Source organism: Sarcophilus harrisii, chromosome 1, assembly GCF_902635505.1.
Source record: "Sarcophilus harrisii chromosome 1, mSarHar1.11, whole genome shotgun sequence".
In the NCBI taxonomy this organism is placed as follows: Eukaryota; Metazoa; Chordata; class Mammalia; order Dasyuromorphia; family Dasyuridae; genus Sarcophilus; species Sarcophilus harrisii.
In genome coordinates, this window is record NC_045426.1 from 689,025,422 (window position 1) to 689,038,018 (window position 12,597).

Here is a 12,597-nt window from a genome sequence, read left to right on the forward strand (position 1 = left end):
CTACAGTTTACTGATCCTTAAAGTTCTAGTATTAGAACTATTAAAATTATCTAATTTTTTAAAAAGTCATTTTCAAAGTTTTAAAGAGATGAAAAATAATCTCACATGATTTACTACAACATGAACATGAAAACGTTTCCTACCATACATCGCATGTGTCTGCTCATGAGCACCATACTGAGCTGCTGTGGAGGATACTAAACCAGGCTGGGCATGGGTTGGCGGGGCCATCATTCTAGTATTACCCTGTATCACAGGACTATAGACATGAGGATGCTGTGTTCAAACAAAACAAAACAAAACAAAACAAAACAAAACAAAACAAAACAAAAAAAAAAGGATAAAAATGTCAAAATAGCATTTAGATGTCAAGAATCTTAACTCTGTAGATCATATCTCAAGTTTTCACAAGTAACTATCATTTCAGAAGACCTAAATTAACAGAGAAGGGAGAGCAAGAGAACATTCATATAGTGCTATAGCAAATGAAAAAATTATATTTCCTTAAGTCTTTTAAAGGGATTATTGCTATCTAATAAAGAATAAGAAAAAAATTTATCAACTTTTCACATGATAATGATGAGAATGTCTAGCAAACACTTCAGAAGCTATACTAAACAACAAATCAAGTACTTGCAGGTATCAAGCTTATCACTAAAATTACACTGGTTAGGGTAAAGAAAATTAGGATGCAGAAATATTTGCTATCAAATTGCAAAAAATAAAAGCAGTCACATGAGAAAGAAGAACTTGTCAAGTGATGCTTTACAATTCAAATACAAAGCAAAAGAAAATGAAAAGAGGTAAGGGGGAAGAGCCTCACCTGAGATTGATAATGTGGCACATGCTGAACAAGAGGCTGATTGGGAAATTGCTGAGGGCTGTAGGCCACATATTGTGCTGAGTAGGCTGGCGGCGTGGCCACGATCGGTGGGCCTGCAGCTGAGGCAGGGTGCATCAGGGTGTTCTGGGGGTGCTGATCTTGCCGCTGTTGGGGCATATTTGGTACTACAAAAGACAAATTTATATAAGGAAATAACTTTCTCTTATGTTCAAAGATGTAGCATTGTTGGGGACAGGATAAAGATGGTTTTGTCTTCTGTGGACTTTTTTTTTTTCTCACTTCCCTTTCCCCACCCTCCATTATTTTGTTAGTTGTTACATTTGGATTGGTTTTTTTTTCCCATTATGTAAAGAAAATGGAAAAAGAGTCAAGCAGTTATTTCCTTATTGTGTATTTGCCAACACACACAGATCCAAAAGTACACATATATTGACAAGTTTGCTCTTTAAAAGAGTAGGTGGTACATGGGTAGAACCTCGGACCTGGAATCAGAAATTAGTTCAAATACCACTTCAGACTCTTAATAGCTACAGGACCTTGTAATTGTGACTTAAATGTCAGCTTATCTCAATTTTCTCATCTTAAAAATAGGGATCACATTATTTAATAGAATGGTTATAAGGAACAAATGAGATACTTGTGAAGCACTTACCACATCTGCCTGGCATATAATCTACTTATTATATGTAATTAAGTTAGACATATTTAAAAATATGGTGTGCTAAGATGATGTTTGCAGTCTTATACCAATGCTTTGTCATGGCATGTAGGCAATTGTTGCATATCCAACAGACTGTTATATGAGGAACACCTTAGCTAATTAATCAGAAGTTTGGCCCTCTTGGTGACAAATCATTTGCCCACAATGATCCATAAATTAAAAATGTACTAACTGAATTTTAAATAACTTTATTACCAATGGAGATAGATGCTAAACTGTGAACCTTTATATTCATTTATATTATATTTATATAAACTGTGAAACAAGGAAAAGGAAAACTTACTACCAAAATTACCACCAAAGCAAAACAAGCTTATTATGACCTTTGGAGACAATACCCTGAAAGAGACATTTATTAACAAGAAAAGGATATAAGGCTGAGAAATCTAAGATTCAGTTAACAGGAAAAGAAATCACCAACACTCATAAGTTGCACCTCTACAACTTGATTAGACTAAGCTCTATGGTTCATTGAAGTATTTCTCCATTTCTCTGCCTCTGATGCTTGCATTCTTCAGAACCCAGAAAACCAAAGGCTTGCCCAGACTGAAATCTTCTCTACCTTTCTAATGTTCATTTCTGGACTCAGCATATTTACAAATGTAGACTGTCCCTCACTTCATTCATGTTACACAAGCTAGAACCGCCCACCCAGGGAGAAGGCAGAAGTAAGGTCCTACAAATCAGCACCAAGAGTCAAGAGGCAGAACACTGGGTAGGTCACTGTTTAGCTCTAAATTGTGGCGGGAGGGATTCCATCTTCTGCAATATCTGAAAGCACTTTTCCAACACTGGGCATCATGTTCTGTGATTATTTTTTTCCCCCTCAATCTATGCAAGTTTCATCCTCATATATCCAAGAAAGAATGTTTTTGTTTTTGTTTTTTTAATTTTAATAGTCTTTTATTTACAAGTTATATGTATGGGTAACTTTACAGCATTGACAATTGCCAAACCTCTTGTTCCAATTTTTCCCCTCCTTCTCCCCACCCCCTCCTTCAGATGGCAGGATGACCAGTAGAGGTTAAATGTATTAAAATATAAATTAGATAAACAATAAGTATACATGACCAAACCATTATTTTGCTATACAAAAGAATTGGACTCTGAAATAATGTACAATTAGCTTGTGAAGGAAATCAAAAATGCAGGTGGGCAAAAATAGAGGGATTGGGAATTCAATGTAATGGTTCTTAGTCATCTCCCAGAGTTCTTTCGCTGGGTGTAACTGGTTCAGTTCATTACTGCTCCATTGGAACTGATTTGGTTCATCTCATTGCTGAGGATGGCCTGGTCCACCAGAATTGGTCATCATATAGTATTGTTGTTGAAGTGTATAATGATCTCCTGGCCCTTACTTGTTTCACTCAGCATCAGTTCGTGCAAGTCTCTCCAACCCTCTCTGAAATCATCCTGTTTGTCATTTCTTACCAAACAATAATATTCCATAATATTCATATACCACAATTCCAAGAAAGAATTTGAAACGCAATGAATTAGCCAATGAAGACCTTGTGGTTTCTCTTTTATAATTGTAAGATGAAACTACTTATATCCAAGATATATTAAGAAATATTAGACAAAAACCATTCCATGACACAGGTGGAGTAGGTGAAGAGAAAAATGAATTTTTGAATTTTTAAAGAATTTAATATTCAGTTATGGAATATTGTTCTACACGAAATGATCAGCAGGATGATTTCAGAAGGCTTGGACTTATTTACAATACTAAGCGACTAGAACCATGAGAACACTATATTCTGATGGACGTGAAGAGATCATCAGTTCCCAATAGACTTGTGATGGAGAGAGCCATCTACATCCAGAGAATGGACAAAGAGGACTGAATGTGGATCACAACATAAAATTTTCACCTTTTTGTTGCTTCCCCCCCCCCCTTCATTATCTGAATTTTCTTGTGCATCATGAAATATACATATAGATATATAATGTATATGTGTGTGTGTGTGTGTGTGTGTGTGTGTGTATATATATATATATATATATATATATATATATGAGAGTTGCACATACTGAATTGTTTGCTGCCTAGAGGGATGGGGGAAGGGAAGGAGAAAAATTTGGAATGCCAGATTTTTTCAGGGGTAAATGTTGAAAAGGGCAACTTCCACTAATTTTATGTTCTTCACATTTCTGAATACTCAACTTCTGTGTAATTATTACTGGCTCTGAAGGTCTTTCTTTAATTTTTGCTAAGTTCTTCAATGGCTTGACCACTATGGCTTTTATCTCTTGTGAGCTCTTCTGTGCAATACGACCCGAGGCACTCATGATAATGAAAATGCTACCTACATCTGAAGAAAGAATTATGCAGATTGAACCTTATTCATTTTTGTTTTCCATTTTTTCTATCTTGCGATTTTTCCCTTTTGTTCTTATTCTTCTTTCACAACATGACTAATATAGAAAAATGTTTAACAAGACTGTAATGATTGTACATATATAACCAATATCAGATTGCTTGCTGTCCTGGGGATGGAGAAAAAATTGGAGGTCAAAATCCTTCCAACATAAATGTTGAAATCTATTTTTTATGCAATTGGGAAAAAATATTAGTTAGAAAAAAAAGATATATTGTATTGCTCTTCTTGAAACAGTTTTTCTATGGCCTCTGGAAAAGTGATTGATCTTTCAATAAAAAGCAAGTTTAAGTAGGAGATATACACCCAATTAAAGGAATGAATATCTGTCCATCAGATTTATTTGATGTCCTTTTTCTGTTGCTGTTATCCAGGAACACTATATGACTTCAATTATTTAGAACTATGTTCTGCATATACTAGAAAAACTAAGAGGAGGAAAGACACGTAATTCTGTATGAACATTTGATAAGTTGATTTACTTAAATCTTATTTAGACCAGCAATCTATAATTTTTTTGTCAAATACAATAGATGAATAATCTGGGCAGGCTTGAACTGGAAGAAGCCAATAGATAAAAAGGATTTCTTTTCTTTTTTCTTTTTTTTTTTTTTAAGAAAAAAGAAAAGACAATCAGGGTTAAGTTATTTGCTTAGGGAAACACATCTACTAAGTCCCTGAGTAGGCACTTGAACTCCAGTCCTCCTAACTCCATGCCTGGCACTCTACCTGCAGCACTACCTAGCCGCCCCCAAAACACAGCTGAGGAATCTTGAAGCAAAGTGTTTTTAACACCCCAAGCTGCTTGTGACCCCCAAGTCCGTCTTCTGATTCAGCTAAACTCCCCCTCAGTATGAGGTAGCTGATTCAGAGCAGAAGTTCAGCCTCAGGAAGACCTTGCTCTGATGTGGTTTGGCTGTGTGTGAGGGAGGACAAGTCTTAGTGACCACGGAAACACTAAAACTAAAAGAAGCTAAGGGAAAAGTCAGTCAGTTTCCTCCCTGGAAGGTTCCTACACCAAATGGAATAATAGAGGATCAGACTCCTTTTCCTCTTCCACTCTCAAAAAAACACCCTGATAATGCACAATGATCACCAAAAAATAAAAACAGGTGACTCAAATGCAATAGAAATACACAGAAGTCCTGACTGCAGAGCACCCTCCATCTCAGAGCCTCATCAGGGAAGCGGCCATGCAAGGTACTAGTGTTCCTGAGATGAGGGAACAGAGGGTGACTTTCTACTGTGGTTTTTCAAGGTCCATTCAACTGTGAGATCCTGGAAAGCAGGGACTCTTCTCTGGATCCCTAGATCTGATCAGGGCCTGGATATACAGTAGGTGTCTAATAAATGTCTGGAGAATAATTGCTCACAGACCTAGTAAGATGCCAAGCTGAAATTCAAAAAAGGTTTAGTGATTCTAAAGTCTGTGCTGAGTTCATACACATAAAAAAGTATGACCTAATCCCTCCCCAAAAACCAAAAAATAACTCATACAGAGAACATGAATAAGCCCAATGTTAACCCTGAAAAATTAAAATTTTTAAAAGGTGGAAACTCTTTTGTATGTGAATTAAAAGAAACAGTACAATGTCTTATTTGTCTCCAATTTCAGACTATAATTGGATGAGGTTTGCTTCTTCCTCTCAATACATTCATACTTTGTCACAAATGCCCTGCTCTCTGGCAGGACACTTCTTTTACTCACTGAATAGTAAAGAGACAATGGTCTGATAAAGTACAATTTTACATCACGTTTTCCTAAATGGCTTTTAGAAATTGATTTGGGAACCAAAAGTCTAAGCAACAAAAACATGAATCATTTCATTAAAGCATAAGCAGCAATGACTGATGTTATTTGGCAGTTTTCTATCTACAGCATCAAGCATTGTTATCTCAATTAATAATGAATCACCTAAAACTTTAAATGAATTATCAAATACTTTCTTTAGAGTCTTTTAAAAAATATTTTATAAGCTGAAGTTGAAATTTTTCAAGGTCTGGACAAAAGTCTTGGGAATATGAGACATTACTAAAAAGATTCTGCAAATATACTGAGAAATTTCAGGTACAATTGATAAACTTATTCTTAATTCAAAAGTTTAATATTCAAAAGCCAATATTTTTACTAGGAAAATGTAAGTAAAATTATAATAGTTGAATATCAGCATTGTCATCAAATATTCTGAAATAATTTTATTTTATTTCTACAAAGAACTATTAACTATTCCCTCCATTTCTCAAATAAGGGAGGAAAAAAAAAAAATCATGAACTCCCTATTGCCAAGATAGGTGAAAATAAGTTTTATAGAATTTTTCAGCAGCCTCCAAGTTTTGGTTTTGGGTTGTTTTTGGTTTTTTTTTAAGGTATATCTTTACAATCTTTCTAAGAACATCTTCGTTAATCAATTACAGAAGTTCTTAAACTGGGATCCATAGACCCCTTAATTCAGTGTGTCTATAAACCTGGAGGGGGGGGGAAGAAAATCTTTATTTTACTAACTCCTAACTTAAATTTATTATCTTTTAATTATGGATTTAATAAACATATTATTCTAAGAAGGAAGTCCACAGTATTATTACTACTGATATTAAAATTTATATAATGCCTGCTATGTGCTAGGAATTGTGGCAACAGACAAATGACAAAGCAGCAAATGCAGATACACTGGGAGCTACGGTCACAACCCTAGTACACAGATAGCCCAAGCCACAAAATCATCTCACTAGACTGAAGCACCTTTTTTTAAGGACTGCACCGCTTACCTCCTGGGCACAAGGACTAGAAAAGGTGTCCTAAAAACTGTCTGCTTCATTCAACCCTGGCCAGCTTACCATAGCAGGTAGGGAGCTTACCCTGTAGTCATAAGACAGAAAAAGGAAACTGGCCGTCTTGTGAAATCACGAGGGAAGCTTGTCTTTCTCTTACTCGTGGCTGAAAAGATTCTCGCCAGTCTTTTTTAATAGGCTCATCCTTTACCTAGCAGGTGGACATCTACCTCAGAGCCAGCGTAGCTTTCCAAAGCCTGATACGGTGTTTGCTGCTGAAAAACTCCAGAATCTGACCCCGGCCTTCGTCACTTGGGTCAGCCTGGGAGACCTTTTGCAAGGCTTGGTTGCCTAGAGAACGGCATCACCACTGTGGGTCTGTTTTGTGTCGGCATGCTCCTGCAGGTTTGGAGGATGGAGGATGCTCTCGTGCTTTCCCATTCACCAGTGGGAAAACAAGGCTGGGTGCCTGTTCCAAGCATGTTTTCAGTGATGCTGCCAGCTCCCACCGAGTAATTCTTCAATTTGAAAAGGTTACAAGTCAAGGCTAAAGTGGAGGAGAATTGATATGTGCCCTCAATGCAGCCTCTGAAGCTGAGATGCAATGAGGGAAGGGGGCGATTCTTTGCTTCTTGTGCTAATTTGAGCCTAACAATTCTCCCCAAGAAAACACAGGTTCTTCATCAGCCAGCACACCAGCCATACGCTGTAACCACTGGTTTCAGCAAACGGAGCCACTGTGAATGCTATGGATGAGTTCTCTTCCCCTGGCAGCATACTTTCCAGGGATGCACACACTGATAATGAGGTTGGCACGTGCACTGCCAGAACTAGCTCAGTGTTGGGAAGGACAGTGTGGAGAGGGGAGCTATGAGACTGACTACCAAACTGAAGGTCCCCACAGCTCTTGTGCTGACCTCATGGCTGTGTGCCTGACCTAGACAGTCTGCCAGAGCCATGCCAGAAAAGTAATCACTTTCATTTAAACTGCCCTAGGCAGACCCTGCAGATTATCTGCCAGGATTAGATATCAGACACTAAGGTCCTTTTTCAAGCTGGACTACTAAAGTATTCAAACTCCATTGTAGACAGTGCATTTCCAGTGGGCTGGCCAAAAATATTTTTGCCTAAAAGACTATTTTACAGAGAACTCACAAGTTAAGTGATCACATGGAAGTCAGACAAAGCAATGCAAGGACCCTCTCAAGGTCTCTGAAGAACTCTCGAAATGACTGCATGACATAGGAGACACTGGCACAGGACCACCCATCATGGGCACTGTGCTCAAGGACTGAAGCAGAACTGAGGTAGCTCCAAAGCTACATGAGATAAGCAAACTTAGAGATATCTCCACCCTGAAGGACAAACACATCAAAAACTGTGCTCATAATGGTAAGTGCATTACAAATACCTCATTGAATCCTCACAACCACCCTAGCCGATGTTATTTTCCTCATTTTACAGCTGAGGAAAGTGAGGCAGAAAGAGAGTAAGTAACCTGTCCAGGTTCACATAGCCAATAAGAGTCTGAAATAGGATTTGAACTCAGGTCTTCCTGTTCTCAGAACTAGCACTGCCCTCATTGTACACCAAAAGGATCCAGGATATACAAAAAGATTATTCCCCATCTTCTACAGTACTGTAGCTGATTTCAGGATACATTGCCCTTGTCCTCCCACTGCCAATATTCTGGCCCTCAGGGGAACAACAGGAGAATGACTTTAAAGCCAGAAAGCTTTGGGGAAGGTTAGCTAATGACCTGCCCAGGATCACCCAGGTGAGTGGTTAAACTGCAATTCAAATACTCCAATGCACCCCTTTGTCCCTTCTCAAAAAGCCAGACTACGATATGTTTACCAACTATTTCCAAATCCAGTTCTTCAGATCATGCAACATGCAGACTGAACCCAAACCCAGGTAATGTTCTTCTCACCTTTACCTGCTCTATATGTCTTGGCTTGGTTCACTGGCATAGGCGTCATAGGTATAGGATACAGAGGCTTGTGAGGAAAAAAAGAGAAAATTTTAGCTTAAGATTTTACTTGTTTAAAAAATATATTCACTAGACATTTTTTTTAAGTCAAAACATAAACTTTGTCAAATGTCATTTCTTTCAATCTCCTGAGAATTTCATCTTTCTTCAGTTAACAATGAAGTACTGGTAACACTTTTAAAAATATGGTACATTCTTTGTGATTCTTCACCACGAAGAAGTCACTTTTAAATAAAGGTCTGTGTGTATTTCTAACACATCACTCAGGACTCCCTTGTTCAATTCCTTTCACTCTATTTGGCTACTAAAAATAACACCCAGATTCACATATGAAAACTCAACATAAAGCATGAAGCTTTACCTGCACGCCTGGGCTCACTGGAACTGGGTACATCATATTTGGTGCAAAACAAACTGGCTGGGTATATACCGGAGTTGGCTGCTGATGACCCACCATAGAAGGGCTTGGCTGAGCTTGAGGACGAGGGGAAGTAGGAGTTGTTGAAGGCTTTGGCTATGAAAAAGAAAATGAGAGTTCAATGATACAAATGGGAAATGCTGGTTTTTTTTTTTTTTGTTTTTTTTTTAATATGCCATTCTCAAGGTTTACTTTTATGATTAAGAAATGACAAAAAGGAAAATGTTAGCATAAGCTTAAATCATCTTCATTGATAGAGATATGTCAACTTTTAAAGCTTGCCAAAATTCAGTTTTTTTAGTGTATCTTTATCTAGTTATATGACATGGACAGTTTCAAAGAAAACTGGGAACACCTCTATAAACTGATGCAGAGGAAGATCTCTATAAACTATGCACTGGAGTGCATAGAAGCAGGGGGAAAATTTAGACAATGATAAGTTATTTAAAAAAACAACTTTGAAAGATTTTAGAACTCTAATTGTTGTTGTTGTTTATCCTTTGTTCTCAAAGAGGATCAGGACAAGCAACAAAGTTGTATTTAAATGAGGAAGGGTTGTGCAAGGTCACCTGTTAAAGCCACAGAAAAGAAAGTGAAATAAATATGCTATCCACATTCTACCAGAGAGGTAATGAACTATAAGTGCAAAATATGATGCAATTCTAGACAGGGCCAATATATGAATTAATTATGCTGGGTTACATATCATTTGCTATCAATGTTTTGCTTTTATTGGTTGAAGGCTTGTAAAAAAAATTTTTTTTAAATAAAAGTTATATGACAAGTTCTAAGGCAAAATGTAACATTTCAAAAACATCAATGGGATACATTGCACTAAGTTGCAGCTATAGCTTCCATGCTTCTTAACATATTCTAATTAAGCTTAGAAGAGAAAAGGACTGAATACCAATTATATAAGATAACCAAATGAAACAACAAAAAAAAGTGATGCTTCATAACTTATGTTATTACCTGAGCAAAAGAACGTGGATTGAACTCCTTCGCATTGGGATTCAATGTAGATTTCCTAACTTGCCTAAACCAAAAGAAAAAAAAAAGTAAATGCCAGAGACTAACATTTTTGTTTGTACTATACAAGCTCTTTCACAGATGTCAAATTAAAATTGATTAATCACATACAATTTTTCTTAAGAGCATTAATCATCCTTGTAAAAGTAAACATTAATAACTACGATAGCATTTACACGATGCTTCAAGGTTTGCATGTTACCTCATTTGAACTATCTTAGGAAGTAGGTGCTATTATTATTTCCATTATACAGATGAAGAAACCAAGGCTCAGAGAAATTAGTGCCCGAGGCAAAATTTGAACCCAAGTCTTCCGGATTCCATTGAAACCATAGGACAACGATACATGACACGTAAACACAACCAAAAGAGAATACAGAAGGTACAGGATTTATTTGAAGTCAAAAGAGATTTTACAAACACTGAATCAAAAGTTGTTGAAATGAAAATGTCTTACGACATTTTTGAGAAACCTTCTTAATAGGACTCTTAGCAGCTGGATGACACAGCAGATAGGAGTTCAGGAACTGCAACCAGGGAGACCCAAATTTAAATCCAGCCTCAGACACATCCTACCTTTGTGACCCTGAATGAGTCACTTCACCTATTAGCTTCAAACTCCTTATTTTAAAATGGGAATAATAACAGCACCTGGGAGGGCCAATGAGATAATGGTAAAGCACTTAGCACAGTGTCTGGCACGCCAAAGAGGCACAGAATAAATTTTCTTTTCTTCCAAAAAAGTCTTCATTTTGAATTGAAGATAATTCTAGGTTCTCCAGGGCCCAAGCTTGGGCAGGTAATGTTTACTAAGCTGAAAAGAGAGTTCCAGTAATAGGGAACAATCAGTGACTGAGAACTGTCCTCAGTTCAGAGAGGCTTATCACCACCACTAAGTTGGCCATTCATTATGTGATGAGATAATGTAATTTTCTGATTACATAAATCATTAAAAATATTGCAAAGGTATCTCCTAAATGGAGAGGCTATGATTTTGAGGCATTAAAGATTTATGGTATCAAAGATATTCTTAAAAACAGTTCAGCATATATATTAGTTACATTAATTTGCTTAAAGATCAAGTTTTGCCTTGAATCAAGCAATGTGATTTCCAGTGCAAAGAAAATTGAAGGGGCTTGGAAGCTAGCTACAATGTAAGAACACATTAAGCCATCCAGGTATGAGGGTCGACTCACTCGGCTGCATCTTTTTTGTCTTCTTGATCCTCCTTGTCATGTTTACTCCCCGGGCTGGCGGTTTGCACACCTTGGGAAGTAACCTCTGGACCTCTCTTCTGATCAGAGCTCCCACTGGCTGATGGAGAAATGCAAGGGCTGCCTGGCTTGCTGCTGCTGCTTGGGCAGCCAGCACTGATATTCTCCAGGAGGATGTCCTTAGAGCTGGGTTCAGGCTGGTCTTTGATCATATCTCTAGGCTTTTCTCCTTCTCTGTTTTTGTTGAGCAGGTGATCCACACTGTCAGGGGTGGAACTCGGCTGTAACTAAAGAAAGGCAATTAATTATTCTCCTTTAATTTCTCCTAATGAGCTTCTGTTTAAACTAGTTGGAATGAGACTCATACTAAGGAAGTCAACCACAAGATGATCAATAGAAAGAGCATGACATCTCTCACACACACACACACACACAAAAAATGAAAGGGGAAAGAAAGAACAAAAACACTACAGTCCCCAGGCTTGTGTAGACCAGGAATGTTGGAAGACAGTAGGAAATGTGCTATCACAGTTCTTAGCCTATCTATAAATATTAATAGGACAGTAGGTTCTTTCTATATCAGCTTTTTGTCCACTGTCTAATGAATTAACATACTAATAGCAGAGCTGAGCTACATCAAGATCAATATTCTAAAGAATAAAATCAAAACACAAAAGGAGAGTCAGACTAAAAAGGAAGAATTGCTAAGTCTCTTTGGAGAGGCAAACAAAGGAGGTGGCTTAATTAAGTGTTCCAAGGTAATGAGAAAATATCATTAATGAGATACTTGGTCACTGTCTTACAAGGTTCATTGTGAGCACAAGTTTAAAAAAAACCACAAAACACTGAAAAGATCAATGAAGCTTATTGTGACATGCAATAAAAAGGAGGATAGAGATTCTTTAATACAGAACTTGGCAAGACCTTCTGAAGATCCCCTCTTTGAATTTCCCAAATTCTCTCTACAGAACCATCAGCCTTGTCTTCCAGCCACCAGCCTCAGCTCATCCTTTACTCTCGTTTTCAACCAAACTGTATCTATGCAATTGTCAAATACTGCATTTTTCTGTTCTTAGAACAGAAACCCCATCACCTTTCACTTATGAGGACTCTGATCTGTCCTCTGCACAGCTGCCAAAAGGATTTTCCTAAAACAGAGGAGGTCTTGCCACATCATCTACTTGCCCTCTCTATTGCCTTTAGGGCCAATTATCAATTCCTGCTTGTC

The 12,597-nt window shown here is 37.5% G+C and overlaps 1 protein-coding gene across 12 annotated transcripts in view; it reads right to left on the reverse strand.

Annotated features, from left to right (window-relative positions):
- The window catches only part of ATXN2 (ataxin 2), a 96,391-nt gene that overhangs the window by 16,957 nt on the left and 66,837 nt on the right, over window positions 1-12,597 (reverse strand). For 8 of the 12 annotated variants that reach the window (XM_031948587.1, XM_031948592.1, XM_031948591.1 and 5 more), the window contains 6 exons: window positions 11,352-11,656; window positions 10,099-10,162; window positions 9,070-9,222; window positions 8,649-8,715; window positions 824-1,008; window positions 144-276 (listed from right to left, as the gene is read on the reverse strand). In XM_031948587.1, the coding sequence (XP_031804447.1) occupies window positions 144-276; window positions 824-1,008; window positions 8,649-8,715; window positions 9,070-9,222; window positions 10,099-10,162; window positions 11,352-11,656 (907 nt within the window). The remainder of the gene's footprint in view (window positions 1-143; window positions 277-823; window positions 1,009-8,648; window positions 8,716-9,069; window positions 9,223-10,098; window positions 10,163-11,351; window positions 11,657-12,597) is intronic. The other 4 variants (XM_031948593.1, XM_031948586.1, XM_031948585.1 and 1 more) reach the window with 1 other exon arrangement.